General features: G+C 42.4%; 1 protein-coding gene across 1 annotated transcript in view; it reads left to right on the top strand.

Annotated features, from left to right (window-relative positions):
- Positions 1–14,525, top strand: part of tmc7 (transmembrane channel like 7) — an 86,821-nt gene that overhangs the window by 54,371 nt on the left and 17,925 nt on the right. The window contains exons 9-10 of the mRNA XM_080207053.1: positions 6,605–6,762; positions 7,344–7,461. Of these exons, the coding sequence (XP_080063179.1) occupies positions 6,605–6,762; positions 7,344–7,461 (276 nt within the window). The remainder of the gene's footprint in view (positions 1–6,604; positions 6,763–7,343; positions 7,462–14,525) is intronic.

The following is a 14,525-nucleotide window of genomic DNA, read 5'->3' as shown; positions in this document are numbered from 1 at the left end:
AAAGTTATCTCTGATTGCAATGGGATCTTGATCAGTTGGGCCAGTGGGCTGATGAATGGCAGATGGAGTTTAATTTAGATAAATGTGAGGAGTTGCGTTTTGGTAGATTGAACCAGGGCAGGACTTACTCAGTTAATGGTAGGGCACTGGGGAGAGTTACAGAACAAAGAGATCTAGGGGTATGTGTTCATAGCTCCTTGAAAGTGGAGTCACAGGTGGACAGAGTGGTGAAGAAGGCATTCAGCATGCTTGGTTTCATTGGTCAGAACATTGAATACAGGAGTTGGAATATCTTGTCTAAGTTGTACAAGACATTAGTAAGACCACACTTGGAATACTGTGTACAGTTCTAGTCACCCTATTATAGAAAGGACATTATTAAACTAGAAAGAATGCAGAAAAGATTTACTAGGATGCTACCAGGACTTGATGGATTGAGTTGTAAGGAAAGGCTGGATAGACTGGGACTTCTTTTTTCTAGAGCTTGGAAGACTGAGGGGTGATCTTATAGCGGTCTATAAAATAATGAGGGGCACAGACAAGGTAGATAGTCAATATCTTTTCCCAAAGGTAGGACAGTCTAAAACTAAAGGGCATAGGTTTAAGATGAGAGGGGAAAGATACAGAAGTGTCCAGAGGGTCAATTTTTTCACACACAGGATGGTGAGTGTTTGAAACAAGCTGCCAGAGGTAGTAGTAGAGACGGGTACAATTTTGTGTTTTAAAAAACATTTAGATAGTTACATGGGTAAGATGGGTATAAAGGGATATGGGCCAAATGCGGGCAATTGGGATTAGCTGAGGAATTTTTTTAAAAAAAGGTGGCATAGACAAGTTGGGCCAAAGAGCGTATTTCCATGCTGTAAATCTCTATGATTCTTAAAAGTTTCAATCAACTTGCCTCTTACTTGTCTGAACTCCAGTGGATACAAGCCTTTCCTCATAAATATTGGCCTAGTAAACCTTCTCTGAACTACTTCTAATACTTTTACAGCGTCCTTATGCAAATAATCCAATATTGTACATAGTACTCCATATGTGGTTTCACCAATGCCCTGTACAACTAACTATACCTCCCTACTTTTATATTCAATTCATTATCATTCTATGGGATTTTCTAATTATTGTTGTACCTGCATACTCATCCTTTGTGATTCGCCGTGGCTGTTCTGCCGTCTCAGTGTTTGGATCATCTGCTTTTTTTATTCTTCCTGCCAAAAAGGGTAGGTCGTGCCTCACAAACCTTATTGAGTTTTTTGAAAAGGTGACCAAAAAGGTGGATAAGGGTAAGGCAGTTGACATGGTGTATATGGATTTTAGCAAAGCGTTTGATAAGGTTCCCCGTGGTAGGCTACTGCAGAAAATGCAGATGCATGGGATTGAGGGTGATTTAGCAGTTTGGATCAGGAATTGGCTAGCTGATAGAAGACAGAGGGTGGTGGTTGATGGGAAATATTCAACCTGGAGTTCAGTTACAAGTGGTGTACCTCAAGGATCTGTTTTGGGGACACTGCTGTTTGTCATTTTTATAAATGACCTCAATGGGGGTGTAGAAGGATGGGTTAGTAAATTTGCTGACGACAGCAAAGTTGGAGGAGTTGTAGACAGTGAGGATGGATGTTACAGTTAGCAGAGGGACATAGATAAGCTGCAGAGCTGGGCTGAGAGGTGGCAAATGGAGTTTAATGTGGAAAAATGTGAGGTGATTCACTTTGGTAAGAATAACAGGAGTACAGAATATAGGGCTAATGGAAGGACTCTTTGTAGTGTCGATGAGCAGAGAGATCTCGGTGTACATGTGCATAGCTCCCTGAAAGTTGGCACCCAGGTTGATAAGGTTAACATAGAACATAGAACATTACAGCGCGGAACAGGCCCTTCGGCCCACAATGTTGCGCCGACCAGTCTTATTTTTAAAAAAAAAACATTGACCCACTAATCTAAACCACTCCTTTTTCGTCCATAAACCTATCCACCAATCTCTTAAACGCCCCCAAACTAGGCGCATTTACAACTGCAGCAGGCAGGGCATTCCAGTCCCTCACCACCCTCTGGGTAAAGAACCTGCCCCTGACATCCGTCCTATAACTACCCCCCCTTAATTTAAAGCCATGCCCCCTCGTGCTAGATTTCTCCATCCGAGGAAACAGGCTATCACCATCCACCCTATCTAAACCTCTAATCATCTTATATGTTTCTATAAGATCCCCTCTTAGCCGCCTTCTTTCCAGTGAAAACAACCCCAAATCCCTCAGTCTCTCCTCATAGGACCTCCCCTGCATACCAGGCAACATCCTGGTAAACCTCCTCTGCACCCTCTCCAAAGCCTCCACATCCTTCCTGTAATGTGGGGACCAGAACTGCACACAGTACTCCAAGTGCGGCCGCACCAGAGTTGTGTACAGTTGCAACATGACGCTGCGACTCCTAAATTCAATCCCCCTACCAATAAACGCCAAGACACCGTATGCCTTCTTAACAACCTTATCTACTTGATTCCCAACTTTCAGGGAACATACACCTAGATCCCTCTGCTCCTCCACTCTATTCAAAGTCCTCCCGTTAGCCCTATACTCAACACATCTGTTATTCCTACCGAAATGGATTACCTCACACTTCTCCGCATTAAACTCCATCCGCCACCTCGCGGCCCAGCTCTGCAACCTGTCCAAGTCACCCTGCAAACTTCGACACCCTTCCTCACAATCTACCACACCTCCGACTTTGGTGTCATCAGCAAACTTACTAATCCACCCAACTATACCCTCATCCAGATCATTAATAAAGATTACGAACAGTTACGAAGGTTGTTAAGAAGGCGTACAGTGTGTTAGCTTTTATTGGTAGAGGGATTGAATTTTGGAGCCATGAGGTCATATTGCAACTGTACAAAACTCTGGTGCGGCCGTACTTGGAGTATTGCGTGTAGTTCTGGTCGCCGCATTATAAGAAAGATGTGGAGGCATTGGAATGGGTGCAGAGGAGGTTTACCAGGATGTTGCCTGGTATGGTGGGAAGGTCTTACGAGGAAAGGCTGAGGGACTTGAGGTTGTTTTCGTTAGAGAGAAGAAGGTTAAGAAGTGACCTAATTGAGGCATACAAGATGATCAGAGGGTTAGATAGGGTGGATAGTGAGAGCCTTTTTTCTTGGATGGTGACGGCTAACACGAGGGGACATAGCTTTAAATTGAGGGGTGATAATTATAGGACGGATGTCAGAGGTAGGTTCTTTACTCAGAGGGTAGTAAGGGCGTGGAATGCCCTGCCTGCAGCAGTTGTGGACTCGCCAACTTTAAGGGTGTTCAGATGGTCAGTGGATAGGCATATGGATAACACTGGAATAGTTTAGGATAGAGGGTCATTAGATTGGTTCCACTGGTCGGCGCAACATCGAGGGCCGAAGGGCCTGTACTGCACTATAATCTTCTATGTTCTGTGTTAAAATGGCCAATTTCATATTTGACCAGATTATACTCCATCTTTATCAACGCACTGAACTGCCCTATGTTCCTTTATAGCCTCTTTATGTCCTCTTCTCAACTAACTTTCCTACATGTCTTTGTTGTCAGTAAGTTTGGCCAGCAAACCTTCTGTTCTTTCGTCCAGGTTATTTACATAAATTGTACAAGGTTGCAGTCCCAGTACTGACGCCTGTGGCACACCACTCATTACATCCTGCCGACCAGAAAAAGATCCATTTATGCCGTCTCTCTTTCCTGTCAGCTGGCCTCCTCTAGCCATGCTAATATGTTACCCCCTACACCATGAGCTTTTTTCTACAATAACCTTTGATGTGACACCATATCAAATGCTTTCTGGGAATCTAAGTACAGTGCATCCTTCGATTTCCCTTTTAATCATAGCACATGTGACTCCTTCAGATAACTCCAATAAATTGGTTAAACCTGCTTTTTCTTTCACATAACCATGTTGACTCTGCCTCTTTGCGTTGAATTTTTTATAGTGCTGTTTTGTAACTTCTAATACTGTGTCTGTGCGAGATGTTAAGCCAACTGGTCTGTGTTTTCCTGCTTTCTGTCTCCCTCTATTTTTGGATAAAGCAGTTAGATTTGTTATTGCCCAATCTAAGGGAACCTTTTCAGAATCCAGGGAATTTTGGAAAATTAAACCCAGCTATCTTAAAAAAAAGCTGGAAAATCTTAACAGGTCTGACAGCATCTGTGCAGAGAGAATAGAGCCACAATTTTGAGTCTAAATGAACCTTCGTCAGAGTTGAGGACAAAGAAAATAAGAGATTTACGCTGTTTTGCCATTTACATGTTCCCATCTCAATGGGCTGCTATTAGCACCAATCTGAGTCTTTACTATCACCGTTTACATTCACTTCGTTTTTTTTGTCTGAGATCTTGTCAATTTCACTTCCTCCCTCACCCTTACAGTCTAAATCTCGTCCTAAAAATCATAGAATCATAGAAACCCTACAGTACAGAAAGAGGCCATTCAGCCCATCGAGTCTGCATCGACCACGATCCCACCCAGGCCCTATCCCCATATCCCTACATATTTACCCGCTAATCCCTCTAACCTATGCATCTCTGGACACTAAGGACAATTTTGAGTATGACCAATCAACCTAACCTGCACATCTTTGGACTGTGGGAGGAAACCGGAGCACCCGGAGAAAGCCCACTCAGACATGAGTCAGAATAACCTCACAAGAGGTTATTGCAGAAGGTAAGGGGGCATGGAGTTGGGGGTAGGGTGTTAGCGTGGATAGAGGATTGGTTGTCAAATAGGAGGCAGAGAGTGGGGGTCAATGGGTGCTATTCGGATTGGCGGTTGGTGACTAGTGGAGTGCCCCAGGGGTCGGTGCTGGGGCCTCAGCTATTTACCATTTATATAGATGATCTGGAGGAGGGAACCGAGTGTATGGTGTCGAAATTTGCTGATGACACCAAGATTGGTGGAACGGCAAATTGCGCGGAGGGTGTGGAGAGTCTGCAGAAGGATCTAGATAGGCTGGGCGAATGGGCCAGGAACTGGCAAATGGAATTTAATGTTGGCAAGTGCGAGGTGGTCCACTTTGGTAGGAATAATGGTAGGAAGGACTATTACACGTGGCAAAAAACTGCAGCAGGCGACGACGGTGCAGAGGGACCTCAGGGTCCTTGTGCATGAGTTGTAAAAACCCAGCCTGCAGGTGCAGCAGGTGGTCAGGAAGGCGAATGGGATGCTGGCCTTCATAGCGAGGGGGATTGAATATTAAAGTAGGGAGGTCTTGCTGCAGCTGTATAGGGCATTGGTGAGGCCGCAGCTGGAGTACTGTGTGCAGTTTTGGTCGCCGTACTTACGCAAGGATATTTTGGCCTTGGAGGGAGTGCAGAGGAGGTTTACTAGGCTGATACCGGAGTTGAGGGGGTTGAGCTATGAGGAGAGGCTGAATAAACTAGGCTTGTACTCGTTAGAGTTTAGAAGAATGAGGGGAGATCTCATTGAGACATATAAGATGATGAATGGGATGGATAGGATAGAGGTGGAGAGACTCTTCCCGCTCAGAAAGAACAGTAGGACTAGGGGGCACAGCCTCAAGATAAAGGGGGTGCGGTTTAGAACAGAGTTGAGGAGGAACTTCTTCACTCAAAGGGTGGTGAATCTCTGGAATTCTCTGCCCGTTGAAGTGGTGGAGGCTGCCTTGCTAAATATTTTTAAGACGCGGGTTGATGGGTTTTTGATAGGCAAGGGGATTAAGGGTTATGGGGAGAGGGCGGGAATGTGGAACTGAGACACGACAGATCAGCCATGATCTTGTTGAATGGCGGGGCAGGCTCGAAGGGCTAGATGGCCTACTCCTGCTCCTATTTCTTATGTTCTTATGAGGAGAATGTGCAAACTCCACACAGACAGTGACCCAAGCCGGGAATTGAACCCAGGTCCCTGGAGCTGTGAAGCAGCATTGCTAAACACTGTGCTACCGTGCCACCCTATTTTCTTTGACTTATATCCAGCACTTTGTTTTAGTTGAAGTGTCATTATAACATTTCTGTTTGTGGATGTTTTCTGTGAAAAGTTATAACTGACCACACATTTGGCCTATACTCTCTTGACTTTAGAAGAATAAGAGATCTAATTGAGATGTATAAGATAAGGGGATTGACAAAATAGCCGCGGACGGTCTAGAACAAGAGGTCATAGTTTTAGGATAAAGGGGGCAGATTTAAAAATCTCAAAAGGGTGGTGAGTCTGTGGAATTCACTACCCTAGAGTGTGGTGAATGCTGGGACATTGAGTAAACTAAAGGAAGAGGTGGACATATTTTAATTAGGAAGGGTCTGAAGGGCTATAGTGAACGGACAGGAATGTGGAGTTGAGGCTGACATGAGATCAACCGTGATCGTTTTAAATAGGTGGAGGGCTAAACTGCTTACTTCTTGTTCTTGCGGTAAGAAGATGCTGGAGACGTCCTGAGGTTTGAAAAGTGTGAATTAAATGTGAGTTTTTCTTTTTCCATTCTATGAGTATTTAAAATCTATAGATAGACACAGAACCACCGCCCACCCTATCCACCCACCCTACTTTTATGAAGTTTTAGATTCTAGATTTTTACAGTGACATGGGCTTAATTTGATGATAATATTTTTATCAGTCAGATGATGTTGAAGACTTCACATTGAGTCTGATGGTTGAGTACTTGCCATCGATTGTCATCACTGCAGCTAACTTTATCACTCCGCACGTGTTTGAAGTTTTAATCCAATTTGAAGACTATTCACCGGCTTTTGAGATAAAATTTATACTTATCAGGTAAGAATGGATATATTTATCTGATGTAAACATGATAGAGTATATTTTTGTGATTGTGATTGATAATACATTATGAACCTGTAAATTTGAGACAGTAAGTTATCCAAAAGATTTGTGTGATTGTAACCACTGCATTTTGTGCCACGTGGCTTAATTATTTGAACTTAATTATTGGAATACAATTTAAAGGTGCTTAGATTCAAATTGTTGCCGAAGAAATATGCAAATAACATTGAATTTGAAAAGATCTGCAGAGGTTCATTCACGATAAAATTACAGTTATTTGCAGATGGCCCTGTAAGCACAATGCCCTGGTGCTAATTGAGCCATGTAGACAAATATTACCATTCCATGCACCTCCCCTTACACCACCACCACCACCACCCCCCCCCCCCCGCCAGTGTATCACTGAGCCAGATATCAGACTGTAATGCTTCCAGCCCTAACTCTGCTCTCAATCACACTTTTTAAGTGATTCATGGATATTCAAATTCAGTCTCGTTCCATGCTATCTCATATCCCCGTTGTGTTCTTCCTTAAAGAAAATCAAACTATAGCTTACTAACTGAACTTTTCTCCAGGTCTGTTTTTGTGCGCTTGGCTAATATTATCGTTCTCCTGGTGAGTTTGTGGTCACGAATCACTACCTGTGGAGATGGTGAGTGCAAAACCTGTGGCTACAACAATGAATTATACCCAGTGAGTACATAGATAAATTCTGCATTTATAAACAAACTAATTGGATTGAAAATGGGTTTAAAAGACTCAGGGTGGAATTTTACAGCCGTCCTGCAGTGTATTTTCCAGTGGCAGAGGCAGCTTGCAATTGGCCACTGGCAGAATCATCCTCTCACTGATTTTTATAGCGTTTTGTGTACCTTGCTCATCCTGCTGCCAGGGAACTGGCTGTGGGATGTGCCATCAGTGGGACTGGAAGATCCCGTTCGTGGGATAGGCCAGAAAATCCATCCCTACCATTTTCAATTTACTTGGAGCAGAAATGAAATCATTGAATGTATTCAAGAGGCAGTTAGATATAGCACTTGGGGCAAATGGGATCAAAGGTTATAGGGAGAAAGCAGAATTAGGCTATTGAGTTGGACAATGAGCCATGTTCTTAATGAATGGTAGAGTTGGCTCAAAGGATCAAATAGCCTCCTCCTGCTCCAGTCTTCTATGTTTCTATGAACATATTTACGAAATAATTGAATAAACCAAAGCTTTATGCATTTGTAGAATGACAGCTTACAATACTCAACACACTTTAAATTATTTTGGAAATCATTGCAGTTAAGCTTGCATAAAAATGGATAACATGCCATTAGTATTTATAGTTTAATGAAGAACAAAAGATTTCTATTTAACTTGTTTTTTTAAGAGCATTTACTTTTTTTTGTTCAAATTAATTTTCTAATTGATTACAGGAGCTAGCATAATTTGCACTGAACACAAATTATTTTGAGTATATTCGATATGAAAGGAATTGTCTAAATGTTTCTGTTCGTGTAACTATTAAAAATGAGAACACTGCCACTAGTAATATTGAAGGATTCCATGAGTGCATGAAAATGAATGACCAAACCTCGAATACCTGATGTCTTTCACCAAGTGTTTTTACACTACTTGAATTGTTCCTAGATTCAAAACATTTAAGAAGCAAAGTGGCAGAGAAGAACTGGAGGATTTGATTTGGTTTGATTTGATTTGATTTATTATTGTCACATGTATTAGTATGCTGTGGTAAGCATTGTTTCTGGCGCGCTATACAGACAAAGCATAGTGTTCATAGAAAAGGAAAGGAGACAGTGCAGAATGTAGTGTTACAATCATAGCTAGGGTGTAGAGAAAGATCAACTTAATACAAGGTAGGTTCATTCAAAAGTCTGACAGCAACAGGGAAGAAGCTGTTCTTGAGTTGGTTGGTACGTGACCTCAGACTTTTGTATTTTTTTCCCGATGGAAGAAGGTGGAAGAGAGAATGTCCGGGGTGCGTGGGGTTGTTAATTATGCTGGATGCTTTGTCGAGGCAGCAGGAAGTGTAGACAGAATCAATGGATGGGAGGCTGGTTTGCGTGATGGATTGGGCTACATTCACAACCTTTTGTAGTTTCTTGCAGACTTGGGCAGAGCAGGAACCCATACCAAGTTGTGATACAGTCAGAAAGAATGCTTTCTATGGTGCACCTGTAAAAGTTGGTGAGAGTCAGAGCTAACATGCCAAATTTCCTTAGTCTTTTGAGAAAGTAGAGGCATTGGTGGGCTTTCTTAACTATGATGTCGACATGGGGGATCCAGGACAGGTTGTTGGTGATCTGGACACCTGTCTTGTATGTGAGGGGCACATGAGAGGTTCAAGTTTTCTAATCATGGAATGTGATTCTGTGAAAGGCCAGGACAAAAGTCGGAAATAACTATGGCCTACATGCAAATAAGAAGCAGGAGTAGGCTATTCAGCCCCTTGAATCTGCTGTGCCATTTCACCTGATGAAGGGACAGCACTCTGAAAGTTTGTGATACTTGGACTTTAATCTGGTATTGTGAGACTTCTTACTGTGTCCACCCCAATCCAACACTGACATCTCCACATCATGGCTACCATTTACTAAGACATGGCTGATGTGATAGTAATCTCAGTCCTGCATCCTGCCTACCCCTAATATGAATCACCCCCTTGCTTACCAAACATCTGTCCACATCTGCCTTAAAATACACAATACTAATTGTTCCCATCTCATTCATCATGCCCAAAGAAGAGAACTCTTAATTTTATGAAGAACAAGATAATTTGATTGGGGGAACGTCTCAAAGTGAGAATGCATTTATAACATGTGTGCTTGTATATAGTTTTAATTTTTCTTTTCCCATTCTTAATCTCCTACTTCTGGTAACCCATATAGGAGCAACTTTTTAATTTGCCTATGCTATATTTATGTACTTTTTCCTGCATGTCTTCCAATCTTTTTGAAAGATTCGGGTCACAGCTACGTCAACGTGAAATGCAACTCTAAACTTAACAGTGTAATAAATTTATTTTTGTGTTGTCGGTGTAGTGGTATTGTCACTGGACTAGTCATCCAGAGACACAGGGCAAGATTTGGGCACTTGGGTTTGAATCCCACCATGGCAGATGGTGAAATTTTAATTCAATAAAAATCTGGAAATTGAAAATGGGCATTTTGTGTCAGTTTAAGCAAGTAATAGTAACCTATTCCTGAATAAACTTAATGAATAAAAATGAACATATCTTTTAAAAGGATTGCAGGAAATGCATATAAATGTAACAAAAGCAAAACCCTAAATAAAAGTTCAAAAATGCATCAACACGAAAAGGTAGTAGATTAAGAAAGTGATTCAGAATTTGAGTGTTACTGAAAAAGGATATTTTTTTGAAGCTTGTTTGTCAGCATAATTTTTAGCACATGTTGGGGGACCAGATCAGAAACTCCAAGTTGCATTATGAAGTTAACCTAGACCCCAACTTTTACTTTTGATTTTGGCATTAGGGTGAGAGTGAGGTGTTTCACTCCAGGGATGATTCAAGTGACCCACTAGAGAGTTTTATTTAAGAACACAGAATATAACAAAAAGAGTATTACTTTTACCAAACGTGACACAGTGTAATTCTTAACAGCTAGCTAACTCCATTGTTCCAATTTAGCAGCATCCCCCATAGATCCTTTAAAACAAGTTAGCACCAAGAGCAGATATGCTTACATGGATACTAGATTTCCAACCTTTTAACACCTCTGCACAAAAGATCCAGATAGCGGTCTCCAGCGAAGGATGTATCCTCAAACAACAGAACTTCAGAGACATAAACCTTGTCTCTGGCAGCTCCCAGTCTCCAGACTTCAGAGATAGAAAGGGATACCTCTATTTGTAGCTTCCAAACAACAGCTCTGATACAGCAGAATCTCAGCAAAAGATCCATTCCCATAAAACAGAATCTCAGAGGAAGAGACTTATTTCTGGCAGACTCCTATCTCAAACTTCAGTGAGGGGAAACATAGAACATTACAGCGCAGAACAGGCCCTTCGGCCCACGATGTTGCGCCGACCAGCTTTTTTAAAAAAAAAACACTAACCCACTAATCTAAACCAATCCCATTTCGTCCATAAACCTATCCACAGATCTCTTAAACGCCCCCAAACTAGGCGCATTTACAACTGCAGCTGGCAGGGCATTCCAGTCCCTCACCACCCTCTGGGTAAAGAACCTACCCCTGACATCAGTCCTATAACTACCCCCCCTTAATTTAAAGCCGTGCCCCCTCGTGCTAGCTTTCTCCATCCTAGGAAAAAGGCTATCACTATCCACCCTGTCTAAACCTCTAATCATCTTATATGTTTCAATAAGGTCCCCTCTTAGCCGCCTTCTTTCCAGCGAAAACAACCCCAAATCTCTCAGTCTCTCCTCATAGGATCTCCCCTCCATACCAGGCAACATCCTGGTAAACCTCCTCTGCACCCTCTCCAAAGCCTCTACATCCTTCCTGTAATGTGGGGACCAGAATTGCACACAATACTCCAAGTGCGGCCGCACCAGAGTTGTGTACAGTTGCATCATGACGCTGCGACTCCTAAATTCAATCCCCCTACCAATAAACGCCAAGACACCGTATGCCTTCTTAACAACCTTATCTACTTGATTCCCAACTTTCAGGGATCTATGTACACATACACCTAGATCCCTCTGCTCCTCCACACTATTCAAAGTCCTCCCGTTAGCCCTATACTCAACACATCTGTTATTCCTACCGAAATGAATTACCTCACACTTCACAGGGAAAGGGAGGCACTGCTCTCTAACAACTCAAAGCAGCGTCTGACTTGATTCTTCTGTGTAAGCCCAGTTCCATTCAGTCATATGTGTATACCTGTCGATCAACCTAATCAAGTCTTACTCTGCAAAACCTCAGGGGAACCGTTAAAAACAATAGAACAGCATTAGTCCAGATTAAAACAAACATTCTAGCAATTAGAAGCAATTATGCTGTCGCAATAACAATACAGAGCTGCTGGATGTAGACAAAATAGTATCACTAATCAAAAAATAAACTGCCTAAACAGATGCTGCACAAGAAACATAAATACATTTCTTAAAGAGAGATCATCATCACACACACACAGGATCATTCACCAAATGTTCTCCAATTGCAGATTCACATCAAATATTGGGCACATGTTCAACAGTGCCTCAACAGTTAACTGTCAGTCACCATTAACTGGTGCATTCTCTCTGGCAATGCCTGAATGCATTCAGAGTCCACTTGCCAATTAGTCAGCACTCTCTCATCCAGTGTAAAATTGATGTTTTCCTCTGACATGGGTATTCTTGTGATGCATGGCTGATTGATTGTAACCTCAATGCTACCTTTCTCCCTACCCCAATAGGTAGCCTCCATATTATCAAGAATCTGTTAAGCTCTGCCTTTCAAATATTCAGACTCTGCTTCCACTGCCTGTCCAGGATGGGAGCTCCACAGACTCTCATCCGTCTTGAATGAAAAAATTCTCTCATCTTCATCTTAAATGGGCTACCCCTTATTTTTAAACAATGACCCCTAGTTCTAGATTCTCTGACAAGAGGAAATATCCTTTCCACATCCTGTCAATGGCCCTCAGGATTTTAATGGTTTCAGTCAAATCACATCTTACCCGTGTAAACTCTAGTGGATACAAATCTAACCCCTCCAACCTTTCCTCATAAGACATCCCACTCATTCCTGGTATTAGTTTAGTAAACCTTCTCTGAAGGGGCAGCATGGTGGCACAGTAGTTAGCACTGCTGCCTCACAGCATCAGAGACTTGGGTTCAATTCCCAGCTGGACTCACTGTCTGTGTGGAGTATGGTCTCCCTATGTCTGCGTAGGTTTCCTCCGGATGCTCCACTTTCCTCCCACATTCTGAAATATTAGATGCATTGACCCGAGCAGGCACTGGACTGTGGTGACTGTGGGAATTTCATAGTAACTTCATTGCAGTGTTAATGTAAAGCCTTACTTGTGATGAATAAATTAATGTTAATTTTTGAACTGCTTCAAGTGCAGTCATATCTTTCCTTAAATAAGGAGATCAATAACGTACACAATGTTTCAAATGTGGCCTCACCAATGCCATAAGATATAGGAGCAGAATTAGGCCATTCAGACCATCAAGTCTGCTCTGTCATTCAATCACGGCTGGTAAGCTTCTCAACTCCATTCTCCTGCTTTTTCCTATAACCTTTGATCTCCTTACCAATCAAGAACCCATTACTTGGTCTCCACAACCTTCTGTGGCAATGCATTCCTTAGATTCACCACCCTCAGGCTGAAGAAATTCCTCCTCGTCTCGATTCTGATGGGTTGCCCCTTTGTTCTGAAACTACGCCTTGGAGTCCTAACCGCGCCTACTAATGGAACCATCATCTCCACATCCACTCTATCCAGGCTTCTCAGTATTCTGTAAGTTTCAGTGAGGTCCTCCCTCATCTTTCTAAACTCCAAATACAGACATAGGGTTCTCAACTACTCCTCATAGGTCAGGCTTTTCATTCCTGGGATCAGGCCTAGTGCAACTGAAGCATACCGTCCCTGACTTTTATAATCAATTCCCTTCACAGTAAACAACAGTATTGTCTTTACTTTCCAAATTACTTGCTGTACCTGTATACTAGCCTTTTGTGATTCATGCACTGGGACACCCAGATCCCTCTGCACCTAAGTGCTCTATGAAAGTAGAAGTTATGGCCCTATCCAGATGGAATCATATGAGCATAGGCCTCTTGAACCTGCTCCACCATTAAGTAAGATCATGACTGACCTGTTTGTGTTGAGTTCACATTCCCCATATTCCGTGCACCCCCCCACCGCTGCCCTCCCATAACCTTAGATTCCTGTTTTGCAAGGGATTCAATCTGTCTCTGCCTTAGAAATATTCAGTGACCACCACCTTCTAAGGCAGAGGCACAACCCTCAGAGAAAATAATTCTCCTCATCTCTGTTCTGTAAGGACAACCCCTGATTTTAATAGTGCCCCTTAGTTCTCATCTCACCTAAAAGAGGACACATTGGCCTTGATTTTACTGGCACAGTTGCCCGAGACTCGTAAGATTGCACTTGAGGCCAACAGGGAATGCCGTTCTGCGAGCCTCACCTGCCCCGATTTCAGGACGGCTGTGCTGATAAAATCACGACCGTTGTTTCCACGCCCACCTTGTTGAGACTGTTTAGGATATTATATACTCAATCAGGTCACCCCTCACTCTTTTAAACACCAGTGGTAAAAAGCCCAGCATTTCCAACTGTCTTCATAAAACAATCCACTCATTCCAGCCATCAATCTAGTAAACTTCTAAACAGCTTCCAACACATTTACATCTTTCTTTATATAAGGAGACCAAAACTGCACACACTAGTTGAGATCTGCCCTGTGTCACTGAAGCATTACATCTTTACTTTTATTTCCAATTCCTCTCATTATAAAGAATCAAACTGAGAAGTAATAGGAGATGAATAATGTGATAAATGTTTAACAGTTTTCATATTTTTTCTGGGAGGGGACAAACTATGTATAACCTGTGAAACACACACGGCATAACTACAGTCGGACTTCTCAAGGGATTAAAAGGCAATGGATGGCTGAACAGTTTCCGAGGATCTATGGGGGCTGAGAGAGATTTGAGTATTAGCAAAGTTGGGAATGAGGCAAATGGTCCTTGATTCAAAAACATCATCGGACCGAAACCTACATCATAAAGCTTTAGCATTTAATCCTCACT

Source organism: Carcharhinus amblyrhynchos, chromosome 18 (assembly GCF_965287045.1).
Source record: "Carcharhinus amblyrhynchos chromosome 18, sCarAmb.v2.hapA, whole genome shotgun sequence".
Lineage (NCBI taxonomy): Eukaryota > Metazoa > Chordata > Chondrichthyes > Carcharhiniformes > Carcharhinidae > Carcharhinus > Carcharhinus amblyrhynchos.
Note: the sequence above shows the minus strand (reverse complement) of the source record. Positions and strands in the feature narration are given on the sequence as shown.